A 16,238-nucleotide genomic window follows, 5' to 3' on the forward strand; every position below is an offset into this window, starting at 1 on the left:
AAGATAGCCTATATATCAGATGTTTACATTCTGATTCATAACAGTAAAATTACAGTTATGAATAGCAACAAAGTAATTTTATGGCTGGGGAGTCAGTACAACCTATTAAAGGGTATTAAAGGGTTGCAGCGTTGGGAACGTTGAAAACCATTGCTTTAGAGCAAGAGGGAGCACTTGGAATTGGTGATTGGGAGGTTGGGCAGGACTGACAGGAAGCTCATGACCTGCCCCTTCTCTCTTCCTGCTCCATAGATTTTCCCACTTATTTCACAATCTCGATGGCTGGTGAAGAGTGGGGAGCTGACGGCCCTGGAGTTCAGTGTCTCCCCAGGGCTGAAGAGGAAACTGACCACTCGTCCAGTCCACCTACATCTCTTCAACGACTGTCTGTTGCTGTCTCGGCCCCGAGAGTCAGTGGCTGGAATGGGAGGCCAGGGCATTTGAAAGAATTGGGATAGGACCAGAGGGACATCAGATGACCTGCTGCCAATGAACCCCTTTTCAGTTAGACAACTCAGAGTCTGAGTCATGAGTTAGTTTATGGAACAGAAGTGGGAATAGTGTTACCAAACCTGTCCTATGTTATAAACATGAGCAAACTACAGCAAAGAAATGTCATCTTTTTAAATAAGTTTCTTTGTGGCTTCTTTGGGTTGTGCCCAGCGTAATAATCAATACAACTACTTGGCTAATTTCAGAGCTGAAACCCTGGTCATTAGGACCTTATAAAGTTAATATTGGTTCTTATCTTTTCAACTCCTTAAAGTAGTAAATATCACTGCTGCAGTAAATGTTTGAGACACTATTATATTCAGAGCAAGTTGAAACCTTCAAAGGGCTTTTATATGAATACAGTCTGTAGAAGCTAAGGGCAGGGAGTTTGAATCTAAGACTAGAGGTTGAGGGTGGATGAAGTACCAAAACTATAGACTCAGACTTAAAAGATTTCTGTCTTGCAGGGGCAGCCGGTTCCTGGTATTTGACCATGCTCCGTTCTCCTCCATTCGAGGGGAGAAGTGTGAAATGAAGCTGCACGGAGCTCACAAAAACCTCTTCCGTCTCTTTCTCCTGCACAACGCACAGGGCACCCAAGCTGAATTCCTCTTCCGCACTGAGACTCAGTGAGACGGGGCTGGGCACGGGAGTTGGGAGTGGGTGTCCCTGGACAGTAACACATTCAGACCATGACTCAGCACTTCTGGGGTTATTCATAGAAACCCAAGGCCCTAGAGTTAAGTGATAACTTGTCCAAGATCCAGTGTGGGGTGAAGATGAGAAGTTGCCACCACAGCTGAACATCTGCTTTCCAGCCTGTATTAAAAAGCACGGGGTCTATGAGATGTAAGGGAGCCGAGCTGGCATGGAATGAGCCGAGAATTGGACTTGTGAGTGATCAGCTCACCAGTGCAAACTAGCACCAAGACTGATGGGCACTTATGTGAATAAAAACCACCTTGTATGCTGTCTGCTTTCCCTCAATCTCCTAGCTTCATCCTCTACAGTGTTAAGAAATATGGGGTGTAATCTTTCTGATGATGATAACAAATGAATACATTCACATATGCATACAAATTTTGAGAGTAGAAATGATATCTATAAAATGTGGCACACTATATAGCAAACCAAAGAACACCCCGTAGCTTTCCTGGTACTATAAGAGACACGGGAAGAGCTTCTCTGTAAGATTATTAAACACATCCGTGGCTTAAGGTTACATGTGCTATGGATGCTTTTCCGATTGATCCCTTGGAAGACATTTCAAGTGGGATCAAAAGTTTCTATTTCTACTCATGGAACAGAAATGGTAGTGTGCATGGGTTTGCAGTCTGGATTTTACCCAAGATAAATAACCAGAAGTCGATTTGTATTCTTTTGTAGAAATTTGGGTAGCATCCTTTTGGAAAAGTGAAAGTGTCGTTCTCGATAACCTAGGTACACAGGGAAGCAGAGGATCATATAGGCTAAGATTACATTATACAACAATGACTGGGCTTAATTAGTATCAAATAGTAATTTTCAGCTTAGATATTTGATTGAAGGGAGGTAAGTGACAATCAAGAGCCATGCGAAGTGGTCATGTCTAAACAGATGAGTCATTTGTTTTGTACGATTTCCAGACTGGAAAATGTTCATGTGTGTGACTGACAGTTCACCTTATGACTCTCGAAGATATGCCTGGAGGGAGAAAGGAAGAGTAAGCATGATACGCTGACATAGAGCAAGATCACCCTGTGTTTCCAACCAGGCTGGATCCCATTGCCTTTGAGTCATTAAAATAGACAAGTCCTTCCTGTAGCCACCTGCCTTCCCTACCATTGGCCCTCAGCCTATGTGCGCCTAGACTGTAACTGAGGCTAAGGCTTGCCTTTGTTATTTCAGAAGTGAAAAGCTTCGGTGGATCTCAGCCTTGGCCATGCCCAGAGAGGAGTTGGACCTACTTGAGTGTTACGGTGAGTAAGGATATAACAGAGAAGATAGTGTCTATTTGTGGTCTCCTTTGGATGAAGGGTAGTGTGCTGGGTGGTAACTCCAAAAGGCTTCTATTTATTGCTCTTCTTTAGAATTTCATGGTAGATTGCTGGAGGTAGAAGCTTAAATACTCGTGATACATCTGCTTAACAACTGTCATTCACCATGGCAGTACCTTTTCTTGAGCATTCACTGCCTTAGGCAAATGTTTGTTCTTTGTAAAATATATATTCCTTTAAGTCTTATCTGCTGTGAGTTTGACTTAATTTTACCAATTGAAGATGTAAGAGGGAAACGAGGGGAGGCACTGTAGCCGTTGTGGAGACAACAGAAGAGCTGCACACATTTGGTCTGAGTACTGCCAGATAGCTAAGTCTGCCTACCCAGAGCACACAGGGGTAGCCAGAGCCCAGAGAGCATCAAAGGAGCACTGGGCTTTTGAGGGAAAAAAGAAGAGTGTAATGAACTTTGGAAAGGGATTTAGGAGACCCCATGCTGTTTTTGTGCTGTGCAATTCCTTAGTCAGCTTTGTTTGTGGTGGGTAAAAAGGGTAACAAGGAACTACTTCACTTTATAGCATTTTACTTCTGTGGATGGAAGATGAACTTTAGAAAAAGAACTGCACTGCCAATAATGTAACATTCATTCCTCTTATTTTCTGCAAAACCAGTGCACAGAAGTCAAGTATAAAGACAAATCCATCTAAGATAGATTGCTTCTAGAATAGGTGTACTCTGTCTGAACTTTGAATCTTGAACTTAATTACAGTCTATGGAAATGCTGCCTGGCTCTTAAGAAAACATGTAGAATTTCCTCGTGAATCATTTTGATCAATGATCATCTTGATCAATTACAGATGAGGAAACTGAGGTCAAAAGGGAGGAAGGGCACCTAAGTCATCCAGAAAGTTTAATGGTAGAAGGCTATTTTGAAAGGCATAGGATCCCTTATCTGGTACAAGGAAGAAAATTATGCAAGATTCATAGACTTCAATATATATATATATATATATACATATATATATATATATATATATATATATACATATATATATATAGTTGGAAAAGCTGTGAATTCGGTTCTGAGTTCTATGCTGAACATACTGGTGAGCACTTGAAATTTCTGATTGTGAAGATGCAATGTCACAGATCAAGAGCCAAAATTACCATGTGTAGTCTTTAGTCCCATTCGTAGCCTTTATTACCAGCCACTATCTGGCCTGATTGAACTTGTGACTATTGTGTAAAACTTGTGGCTGTATTGTTAAACTTAGCAGACCATTAGCTTCACAAGCCCTAAAGCTAAGTCTGTTAAGATAATGTCTACAACCTATAGGAGAGATGTTTCCTCTCTGCTATAACCTGTCTTCCATAGGACCTCACCAGTGTATTGTCAAATTCATGCCTTCCTTTTGTTCTCTGACCATAGAAGTAACCTCTTCCACAGAAGAATGTGTCATTCTATGCTTTTAGGTCATAGTCACTTGTATGTGGCTCAGAACATACTACCCCTTGCTTCCTTTGGAGCCCAATCTGTGCTTTGCACTAGCAAAGTAAAACATGTGCTTAAAACAGTTAGATATGTGATACCTGGTTCTCCTTCATCAGTCAGTTCTAAGGAATTCAAACTCCATTGAAAACAGAAGGGGCAGGGAACAGCTCAGAAGGAAGATGGATCTTCAGCCTAACGTCAAGTATTTGTCATGATGATTAATTAAATATCATCATATGATGTTTTCCAGGCATCTTCCCTAGAGAAGTAGAACTTGTAAAATTAGATCCCATATAGACCCTTCTGTTTTTTACTGACTTGTTTGATCCCAGGGAGATAAAGATCGTCCCAAATGCCTCTTTGTTGTTGTTGTTTGTTTTCTGGCTTTTATCTTGTGGGTTGTTGTTGTTGTTGTTTGTTTTATTGTCCTGTTTCTGGTTTTATTTTTATTTTTAGACAGGGTCTCACTGTGTGGCCTTGGCTAACCTTGCTGTGTAGAGCAGGCTTGTGTAGAACTCACAAAGATTCCCCTGCATCTACCTCCTAAGTGTTGGGGTTAAAGGTGTGGGCCAGTGGCTTCCTTTGTCTATAATCCCATACTTGTCTCTACCTCAAGTTCTCCCATTCTTCCCTCACGATTCCTAACCTCCACTCTCCTTTTCTGAAGACTCCCCACAAGTTCAGTGCCTCCGTGCCTACAAACCCCGAGAGAATGATGAGTTGGCACTAGAGAAGGCGGATGTGGTGATGGTGACTCAGCAAAGCAGCGATGGTAAGAGGGAAGATCCCTGAGCCTGAGGTGGGCCAGCAGAGGCTGGACAGACATACACCAGCTTCCTAGGACTGCCATAACAGAGTACTGAAACCTTAGTGACCAGTAACAACAGTAGTTTATTCTCTCAAAGTTGTGGGGTTGAGAAGTCCCAAATCAAAGTGTCAACTGGCTCTTCTGAAGCTTCTAGGAAGGGTCTTTACCTTGTCCCAGTCTCACAGGCTTCAAAATGGCTGCATAAGTCTAATCTCTGCATACATATCCTTTTGGCTCTCTTCCTTCTGTATGCATCTAAATTACCCCTTCTTTAAAGAGACCAATTCTGACTGATTGATGGACTCCAGGATGACCTCAGTGTAACTTTATTAATTGTATTTGGTGCAGTTTTATCCCCAAGTTTCATTGCTGTGAAGAGACACCATAACCAAACTCTTATAAATGATAGCATTTAATTGGGGCTGGCTTACAGTTCCAGCATTTTAGTCCATTTTCATCATGGCAGGAAACATGGTGGCACATAGGCAGCCATCGTGCTGGAGAAGGAGCTGAAAGTTCTACATCTTGATTCACAGGCAGCAGAAGTGAATGCCTTATGAGGCTTGGCTTGAGCTTCTAAGACCTCAAAGCACACTTCTTCCAACAAGGCCACACTTCCTAATAATGCCACTTCCTATGGACCTATGGGAGCCATTTTTATTCCAACTACCACACCAAGTAAGAGCAGATTTCAAATAACCAAGGTATTAGGTTATAAATAAATGCTTTGATGGGAAAATTGAACTGATAGCAGAGAAGACTAGACTTCAGCAGGCCTAGGCAGCCATTTCCATTGTATGCATGGCTGGGCTTTTCATGGTGGAGTATTGTGGTCCATTCGTCCTCAGGATGTAGATTAATTTTCGTCAAGGAGGTCCAAGAAGTTGACATGAACCCTTAGCATCTAACTCTTCTTTCCTCTCACTGTGTGCTGCAGGCTGGCTGGAGGGTGTAAGACTGTCGGATGGGGAGCAAGGCTGGTTTCCTCTCCAACAGGTAGAGTTCATTTCAAATCCAGAGGTCCGAGTTCAGAACCTCAAGGAAGCCCATCGAGTAAAGACTGCCAAACTACAGCTGGTAGAACAGCAAGTCTAACTGTTCCTTGGTGAGGAGTCTTCTGAGCTCATGAACAAGCATTCCTGGAGATGACTAGGCCTAGAAACCTACTGCAGAAGCCTTCTGGGGACCAGGAACTTGGCTGTCTGAAAGCCAAAGGATGAGCTCTGTCCCTTGCTGCAGTATTTCTTTATATTTTGTGCTTGGTAGGGAATGTTGAGTGACTGCACACTGGATTCTGGGAACCTTTCTTCATAGGAAAAGGGACTGTGGGGCCTGAGCCTAGGTGCTGGACTTCGGCTGCCAGATGGTACTTGTACATCATCTGCTACTGTAGTGCAAATTCAGAGCTGGCTGGATCTAAGGTTGTGGGTATATGTTACCAGATAGACCTCAGCCCACTCACTGGAGGGAGGTGTTTAATGGGGATTGGTACATCAGGTGAACCTGGTGGCCTCTAGAATATCTTCCAATCTGAGATTATCCTCAGTGCATGTGCCCTTGCAGTTCTTGGTTTTTGGTGGCAATGTGAGAGTGGCATTCTCTCACTCTAATAAACTTGGCACTTCTTTCAGTGTTTTCTTCTCAGATTACTTAGTACTCACTGAACCAAGTTTACAATGCAGAGTCTCATAAGAACTCCAGCCTATATGGCAGTGTTATGAAAAAACATACATGTACAGATAATATCGCCTACTAGCTTCTTCTAATAAGACATTGGAGCTTAGCCAGTTGACTCTGCTTTGTAGCTTCAGAGCTTGTAGAAGGAATTAGAAGGCACAAGTGGGTAGTGAGAGTCTGTTCAAATAATTGAGCACATCCATAGGCACAGATAGGTTAATTTGGGTGGATTTGGCAAATGTTATTCCAACCATTTGTGACTTTCTGCTGTGACTTCAATTGCCATGAAGATGCCAGCCTAGGTGTTCAATCTTCTGGTAAAAGTCAGTGGAAAGAGTCCTAGCATCCAGTTACCATGCTGCCACGAGTCAGTCAGTCCATATCCCTAAACAGCACCCGATCAATACACTGCAAAGTCCAAGCCAAGCAGACAATCATTCTCTGTCTCCTTTAACATTGCCTTTGTTGGTTGAAGAATGTCACCACCATTGTTTTTCCTGTCTAGCATCTCACCTGACAGCGCATGGCATCCTTTGTCCCATCTTTTAAGCAGGATCCCTATAGTCCTTCCTTGGTCATTCTATTATAGTTTATGATTAAGAGGACTCCAGGGCAGAGCTGCATTGCGGCTTTGCACAAGGGTAAGAATGAAGCAAAATGTGTTAATAACATAATGTAAATAAAATGTGTTCATTAACAAATTATTAACAGTTTGTTAAAAGTGTATGTTAATACTAACTCTTGACAACACACTGCTTTTTTAACCCATTCTAAAATTCAAGTAAGCTTGCTTGCCTTTTTTAAAATATACAAATATTTTATTTGAGGCAGAATGAGGACTAAATCTACACTAGGGATAGTTTTAGGGAAGCCCAGTTGATATGTTCACAACTGACTTTAATATTGTGACATATTTTGTATATGTATATTAATATGTAATTTAATGAAATTCACATTAGTCCCTGTGGTAAATACATTCCAAACTATTTGTGTAAATAACATTAAAGTAGAGAGTTACATACAACCTTGCAATTTCCAGGCAAGTTCTTTAGTATTTCTTTAGAGGTAAAAATAACCCAATTCTTTATTATTGATGTGCCAGCAGCTGTTGTATTGTCTGATTGTTTCAGATTATATATGTGTGTGTGTGTGTGTGTGTGTGTGTGTGTGTGTGTGTGTGTGTGTGTATATGTATATATGCATTGGATTATTTTTATCTAATCTGGAAAACCAAAAGACATTTGGCTTCTGCATATCAGATGGTCCTTAATTTAAAAGAGAGAAACTTAGATATTTGTTTTTAAAAAGGGGGGAGAAACTAGACATGGGTAATCTCTCTTCAGTTGAGTTAACTAAATTTTCTATAGATTTGAGTTTGGGGAAATGGTGTATATGCAGACCCAGTGATTGTCCCGTCCTCCAGATACTCATGAATTTGTCAGGCTGATGTCATTGGCTCCAAGACCCAGCAGCTGCTTATAACAGGGTGAGAAACACCGCATTGAAACGTGGAGGGCATTCAGCTTTTGGTTGCATTTCTAAGTCATGCACGAGGGATATCATCATCAACAGGCCTGCTTACAGATCTGAACAGAGATGGACGTGGCGCTTGTAATCAAGTACATCTGTACTGAATTGGTTCCGATATGTAGCTGTTCACACCAAACTGGGTCATTTTTATAAATTCCTGTGAGTTGCTTATTCAGAGTTTATATTCGCCACCCACCTTCAGTTAAGGTTAACTACGAGTTTAGGATTTTTATAGTGCCTTAGGATGAGTTCTGATACCATCAGCCTGTGGGGATTCCCCCCCCCCTCCACCTTTTCTTTCAGGTCTGGGGCTCAAATTCAGAGCATTGATTGGGAGGCCAACATTCCACTACTCACCTCCACTCCATGGTCCCTTTTTAACATTAACCTTTGGGATAAATATTACTCAAAAGTCTAAATAGATTAGTCTAAATAGACTTTCTTCCTATGACTTACGTTTTATCTCCTAGAAGTAAACTTGATTGTAGCTTGGATTCTCTTGAGGTACCCACATAGTCTGTGTGCTTTTTCAATGGTATTTCCTATATTACGTATTTAATTATGTAATTACGTATTTAGTGCTATTTCCCTCATTACGAATTGTTTTCTGGATCAAATTATAAAGGCCTGGTGTTTTGGTCTAGTAGCCATCTACAGACAGCTACTAGGTAATCCACCTCCCCACAGCACAGCGTGTGTGCATGTTTGGGCTTGGCTTTGAGACCTCTGTGTAAATATGTTAAATGGTGATGACTTGGTTTTATCACTACCGCAGACCAATGCCCCTAAAGCCACATTAGCTGTAAGCATGACTCAGGCGCTGCATGACCATAGGGACGGGAGTCAGCAGCTAAGTGTAATCTTCTCACTCTGAAACTAGGTGTGTGGAAAGGCCAAAGGTTACAAGCAACTGATCTAGAGAGATGGGCCACACTGAACCAGGAATCAAATAAACTCCCTCTGATATAGAACATTCTCTATGCTCTATAACCTTTGACCCATCTTTGCAACCTGCCCATTTTTAAGGTGACAGTTACGAGTGGAAATTTCCCTTACTCCTTCCTTGTAAGAGTGCTCAGTCTAATTGCCACAGAACGTTACAAAAAGAAATGGCCGCCAGTGATCAGAGTGTTGACTCTGGGTGGGTACTGGAGGAAGAATTTGGGGAAGAAAGGAGCTCTAAGCTGTTTTTCCCAGCTGGTAAGGGTGGAGGTGACTGCTGATCCCTGCTGCTTGGTGAATGAGTCATGGCGCCTGAGGGCAGACCTTGCAATAGGGCAGGGCCAAGTCTGGCCACAAATGAAGCACGAATGAGCAGATAAATATTTTCCTGGCACTTTACCTGAGTCTTTCAGAGAGGCAACTCTTCCTGAACAATGCAAACGGAAACTGCGGGGTAGAAGCCAGTCTGTGTGTGCACTAATATGGAAATTCTAAATCTGCTTGCAGACCAAGGGGCTCCTGAAGACCAACGAGAAAGTTTAGACTGTTCAGGGAAGGTAGCCAAGATCAACAGACCATCAGCTATGGTAGATCAGAGTCACAGAGAAACTGTAGGCCACCAAAGGAGTAAGTCCTGGGATAAAAGGAAAATAAGATAGGGCCCATCCAGCCCATTCTTGGGTGTTTTCTTAAGATCACATGATGATGGGAGTGAGATTATTCACTCTTGGTACTGCAAACACCTGAAGACCTTTGTGTCTTAAGAGTCTCAGTCCTGCTCTTAGACAGACTTAGTGGAGCTGGAGATGGGAAGGGACTTGCTGTCACACAGCCAATTAATTAGGAGCTACAGGTGCAAACAACTCCATGTTCACTGAGATTTCAGCAAGTCGTCTTTGGAGTTTGCTGTTTTCATAATAGGCTGAAGGTGATTTGCCGTGAGGTAGAAAGGTTGGACAGACAGAATGAGCAGCCAGGGTGTTTCTGAGAGAGCAGGAAGAGCCGGCACTCACATGTATGGGTGGTTAATAAGCAGGTGCATGTGATGGTGCTGAGCTGGGTTGGGCAACAGATTGGAAACAAGGGTCAAGGTGTGGTCTCCAGGTAATTTATTATCCTTACACAGTGGGCCTTCAGATACTAGAGAGAACTTGTGTGCAAGCATGTGCCAATGTATATGCATGTATGTTTTAAATTTAGAGGAGGAACATAGAGAATATTTGGACAAGGTGGATTTGATGCACAAGACTAGATTTCCTCTCTGGAATAAAGTAATGTTAGAATTAACTAACAAAAGGGAAACAGGGTTGGCCATTTGGGAATTAAAAAGCAAATTGAAAGTGTTTTAAATATTTGGCAGTTGTGCTGTTGCTCTTGTATGCACCTGTGTGTGCTTTCTTAGTTCTCCACTTTATTTCTGGAGACAGGGTCTATCACTGAGGATGGGACTTGCTAATTAGGCTAGCATAGCTTGTCAGGGAGCCCTGGAGATTCTTGTGTCTCTGCCCTCCCACTGTGGGCGTTACAGGTATGCACCAGTGTGCCCAGATGGTACAGGTGCACCAGTGTGCCCAGATTTTTATTTGGTGCTAGGGATCAAACTCAGGTACTCGTGCTTTTGCAGTAAGCAGTTTTCCAATTGAGCCATTTCTCTAATTTCAGAAAGACTTATTTTTCAATCTGTTATACTTGGGCTCATGTATCTAACACCAAAACAAACATAATTTTGTAGTAATTAATTCCTGGACACTAGAATGACTTCACTGCTCTGTTGACTCCCAGTCCTATCACCTGTCATTTTTCCAGAATTGTAGTCTAGATTGATGTCAAACTTAAAATCCACCCCCCCCCCCGCAACCTATTATTAAGTCTTGCCACTAATGGACCCAAACAGATGTCACGTATGACTTCCACAAGGACTCCTGTAAGTCTTTCTGCTTCTCCCCTTACACATGCGCTCACTTTCTTCTCTGCCTGTGTTTTTTTGAGTTTTCATTCTCTTCCTGGTTTGGGAGGGTGCAGTCTTCCTGTTCCCTTTACAGTTCCCTCTTCTCTATCCCAATAATCTTGTCTTTTATTTAAGAGAGAGCAGTACTAAATATTTACATTTTTGAGAGACGCAGATCTGGGCCTTACTGAAGGACTCAATTCCACCTCTGTTGTGGTTTAGATTCAGTTTTCACTCCCTCCTAAACTCTCAATAGCTCTCGCTTATCCGTGTGCACATGTCACGACATGGGAAGCCTGCCTGAAACCTATTCTTACAACTTGGGCCGAGTCCTTCCGTTTGAGTTTCACAGTTTCACCTAGCACATATATATTGCTTACAAGGTTGCTTTCAAATGAAATTACTCATCAGAGATCTAGTTACACAATGAATACTAAATACATTGTCATCCTTACCATTAATATTTCAGTTGGGACCCAGTTTCTAGGTAAAGCACAAGAGCCACTTCAGCTTCCCACAGTCTTATAACACACATACACACAGAAATCAGGGCAGGCTACGACTGAGGGCCTTTATCTAAGAAAACTCCAAATTTAAAGTGGTTGGCATTAATGAAGCAAGACCCTACTATCTGCATTTGGAGAGTAAAAGAAAATCATAAGATATTAATGCAGGCTTGGCTAAGGTGACTTTTGGAAATAAATTTTATGATCTCACTTGTGTAAATCCAGATACTTATGCCCTTGTTTGTACATTTCCTAGTCTAACTTCTCTGTGACCTACAGCCCTCGCTGAGCTCTACATCATTTTCTGTTTCTATATATAATGAATTTATTTTTATTTTTTGCAAATTAATGTTTTGCCTGCATGCATATCTGTGTGAGGGTGTCAGGTCCCTTAGAGCTGGGGTTACAGTTACAAGCTACCATGTGTGTGCTTGGAATTGAACCCAGGTCCTCTCCTCTGTAAGAACAGCAGGTCCATCCACCGATCCACCGATCCATCTCTCCAGCCCCTTCTGGATCATTTTCAACCCAAAATCTCTTCCAGCTCTTTCTAGCTCTGCCCTAAAACTACCTATTTCTAGACAATCCCAATACCAGTCCACTGGCCTGTTCTCCTTCTCCAAGATGTTTCCAGAACAAAACCAGTGAGTCCATCTCAGGCTGACTTTTCTTCTCCTCACTACTTGCCGTGACGGACAAAACTGTGCGGTCTCCTGACCTCAACTATCCTTTGTCCCCACCACACACAAGCCCAAGCTGTATTTGGTTCTCATCTCTCTGACCCTGATTCTAAGGGTTTTCACACACGAACTTAGCAAACACAAAGTAAATTCATGCAAAGTTGTTGTATCTCCATTTTTCCTCATTATAGCAGTTATTACTCATAGAGCTATTTTTCTTTTCCCTTTCTCCTCATTCCCTTTAACGTCCCTACCATGTTGCAATAATTCAAACCTTCGCATTCCCCAGGTCTACTGCCTCTTCAGCCTCTTCCCTCGCCTGCACTGGTTATCTCTGAGGCTGGTTCAGTCCCTCTACAGTGAATCTTTATAACTTCTCTCTATAAATCTGCCAGTCTCTCTGTCCACTTCTTTTTTGAAAGCACAGATTGGACACAGGCATGCCCCCATGTTAAAATAGACAGTGCCTGTATTTGTGCAAAGGGTACAGTCTGAATACCTGCACCTAGGATGTCTAGCCCCTCAGTGTCCCACTCACCAGCAACTTCTTTCCCTGCCTTCAACCAGCTGGCCCAACACATAGCAACACCCTGAGCTCCCTGGTCATCCAGTGTCAGTGCTCTTCACCTGCCTCTGCTCAGACAACTGCCTTTTCTTCCTTGCTTATCTAGAGCCTGTTCTTCCTGTCATAGCTGCTCTCTTACGTATGCTCAAAACTTTCTCAAGGCTCCTCATTAGTGCTCCGGCTGGCTTTGTGCTCATGGACAGCTCCACACAGCCCTGCTCAGCATTGCCCCTGCATTGTACCTGGTCCTGTGTCTTCAGACTGTCGGTGAGACTAGCAGTTCCCAGAAAGCTACGAAGGCATTTTATTCATCTTTGTATCCGTCAAGTACATTTGGTGCCTATAAATCCCTCTTAGCTGCTGGAACAAATGCTTGCCCTTATTTCTCAGAGTGTTGTTACGGAATGCAGATGGAAAGGTATTTATGACAGCAGCACACACTAAGCCTCAAATGTAAGAACTAAATCTCCTTCAGTGTCCCCCTGGCTCGAGCAAGCACCACTTCTGGGTAAGCAGAGAAAAGCTTCCCTTCGGAGGAATCAAATTTATTCCTAAGTTACCATAGCCATTTAAGACTAAGCTAAATTGACCTTTATAACCTGTTTCCATCCCATATTCCATTAATGCAGATCATAGTTAAGTAGATATTTGGAGTCTATTCAGTGTCGTAATTTACATAAATATGAAATACTTAGCTGACAAGATAGGAATGAAACGGCTTTAAAAGTTCTAGCTTGAGTGTGCATATGCACGCACACATGCACACACACACACACACACACACACACGAACATATGTGGAGCCTAAGGCTGCAAAAATCTACAGGAGGAGGGACCAGGGAGGAACAGAAAGGTGGCTGGAAAATGTTAGCAATGAACATGGCTGTAGACACAGAGGCAGACTCTGGGGTCTCTGAATTATGCTTTTTGTGGGCTCACATATCCTTAGCTGAGAGCTATGGGATGCTAGTCTGAGTAGATAAAAATACCCAACACTCTAAAATACAGCTTGTCTCTCCTTTAAAAAAATCATTTAAGCCAAACTGAAACCCAAGTGCCTTTGATGGCTAAGTCTTTGATAGAATAGGGTCCTGGAGCATTTAAAGGAAAGTACTGAGCAATTATCCTCAGGGCCTTCGGACTTAAACAACCAGAAGTTCTAGGATCACAAAGAAAATGGTGGTGCATTGCCATCTAGTGGATAAAAGCTGTAAGGAGATTAAACAGCCGTGCTGGCTTTTAATTTTAGTGTATTAAAATGCCTCTAATGCTTACAGGAGGGGTGCTGCTCTGGATAGTAGCAAAGTACTGAGGAGCCCAAGTTGCACTGCTAGAGGTGATGTCAATCTAGGATGACTGGGCAGGTGATGCTGGAGTGAGGCTGTAGTGTGATGGCCAGAGGTCAAGGTGAGGGGGCAGTGAACGAACTCTCCAGCATGCAGAAACTTGGCCCCCATCAAGGAAAAACAGCAGGCAAGGGTGATCTGGAAGTGCAAGAACTTTCCAAAGGAGGGCGCGCAGGGGTCTAACTACAGAAGCTAGGAAAGAACAGTACTGAGTGAAGTGTGGCTCCGGAAGTGGTCACCATGGCAACCAAGGATGGCTAAGAGCCTTGATTCTTATGTCAGCTTGTTTGCTCTTGGAAAGGAAAGCGATTTAGAAATTACCGGGTTTAAGCCAGCTGTTCTCAACCCCTGGGTTGTGATCCTTTTAGCAAACCTCTATCTCCAAAGAAATATTTACATTATGATTCATAACAGTGGCAAAGATGCAGTTATGAAGTAGCAATGAAAATAGTTTTATTGTTGGGGTCAGCATACTGTAGGGCACTGCACTTTAGGGCTGTGACATTGGGAAGGCTGAGAACCACTAGCTTATGTGAAAAGTAAAACGAATAAAAGACGGCCTTGGCGCCCAAACCGAGGCATCAGAGCCAGGTTCCATCACTATTCTAGTACAAACAGAAGAGGGTCCCTGTGACCTAATAGAGCCATAGACACTAATTTCTATAGAGATGATTTTCACAAAAAAATTTAGTTATTATAGACTTCTATAATTGATTTTTGAAGTGTAGTTTATAGAAAAAGAAATGTAGTTTTTTTTTTTTATTAACTTGAGTATTTCTTATATACATTTCAAGTGTTATTCCCTTTCCCGGTTTCCGGGCAAACATCCCCCTCCCCCCTCCCCTTCCTTATGGGTGTTCCCCTCCCAACCCTCCCCCCATTGCCGCCCTCCCCCATAGTCTAGTTCACTGGGGGTTCAGTCTTAGCAGGACCCAGGGCTTCCCCTTCCACTGGTGCTCTTACTAGGATATTCATTGCTACCTATGGGGTCAGAGTCCAGGGTCAGTCCATGTATAGTCTTTAGGTAGTGGCTTAGTCCCTGGAAGCTCTGGTTGCTTGACATTGTTGTACTTTTGGGGTCTCGAGCCCCTTCAAGCTCTTCCAGTTCTTTCTCTGATTCCTTCAACGGGGGACCTATTCTCAGTTCAGTGGTTTGCTGCTGGCATTCGCCTCTGTATTTGCTGTATTCTGGCTGTGTCTCTCAGGAGCGATCTACATCCGGCTCCTGTCGGTCTGCACTTCTTTGCTTCATCAATCTTGTCTAACTGGGTGGCTGTATATGTATGGGTCACATGTGGGGCAGGCTCTGAATGGGTGTTCCTTCAGTCTCTGTTTTAATCTTTGCCTCTCCCTTCCCTGCCAAGGGTATTCTTGTTCCCCTTTTAAAGAAGGAGTGAAACATTCACATTTTGATCATCCGTCTTAAGTTTCATTTGTTCTAGGCATCTAGGGTAATTCAAGCATTTGGACTAATAGCCACTTATCAATGAGTGCATACCATGTATGTCTTTCTGTGATTGGGTTAGCTCACTCAGGATGATATTTTCCAGTTCCAACCATTTGCCTATGATTTTCATAAAGTCATTGTTTTTGATAGCTGAGTAATATTCCATTGTGTAGACGTACCACGTTTTCTGTATCCATTCCTCTGCTGAAGGGCATCTGGGTTCTTTCCAGCTTCTGGCTATTATAAATAAGGCTGCGATGAACATAGTGGAGCACGTGTCTCTTTTATATGTTGAGGCATCTTTTGGGTATATGCCCAAGAGAGGTATAGCTGGATCCTCAGGCAGTTCAATGTCCAATTTTCTGAGGAACCTCTAGACTGATTTCCAGAATGGTTTTACCAGTCTGCAATCCCACCAACAATGGAGGAGTGTTCCTCTTTCTCCACATCCTCGCCAGCATCTGCTGTCACCTGAGTTTTTGATCTTAGCCATTCTCACTGGTGTGAGGTGGAATCTCAGGGTTGTTTTGATTTGCATTTCCCTTATGACTAAAGATGTTGAACATTTCTTTAGGTGTTTCTCCGCCATTCGGCATTCCTCAGCTGTGAATTCTTTGTTTAGCTCTGAACCCCATTTTTTAATAGGGTTATTTGTTTCCCTGCGGTCTAACTTCTTGAGTTCTTTGTATATTTTGGATATAAGGCCTCTATCTGTTGTAGGATTGGTAAAGATCTTTTCCCAATCTGTTGGTTGCCGTTTTCTCCTAACCACAGTGTCCTTTACCTTACAGAAGCTTTGCAGTTTTATAAGATCCCATTTGTCGATTCTT

The 16,238-nt window shown here is 42.7% G+C and overlaps 1 protein-coding gene across 2 annotated transcripts in view; it reads left to right on the forward strand.

The window, feature by feature from the left end:
- Positions 1-7,469, forward strand: part of Arhgef5 (Rho guanine nucleotide exchange factor 5) — a 25,199-nt gene extending 17,730 nt beyond the window's left edge. Inside the window, 5 exon segments of one of the 2 annotated variants that reach the window (NM_001427415.1) lie at positions 253-410; positions 960-1,121; positions 2,380-2,450; positions 4,628-4,732; positions 5,706-7,469. In NM_001427415.1, the coding sequence (NP_001414344.1) occupies positions 253-410; positions 960-1,121; positions 2,380-2,450; positions 4,628-4,732; positions 5,706-5,863 (654 nt within the window). In that variant the 3' untranslated portion in view covers positions 5,864-7,469. 2 annotated transcript variants of the gene reach the window in all.
- The last annotated feature ends 8,769 nt before the right edge of the window (positions 7,470-16,238 follow it).

This window comes from Rattus norvegicus, chromosome 4, assembly GCF_021556685.1.
Source record: "Rattus norvegicus strain SHRSP/BbbUtx chromosome 4, alternate assembly SHRSP_T2T, whole genome shotgun sequence".
In the NCBI taxonomy this organism is placed as follows: domain Eukaryota; kingdom Metazoa; phylum Chordata; class Mammalia; order Rodentia; family Muridae; genus Rattus; species Rattus norvegicus.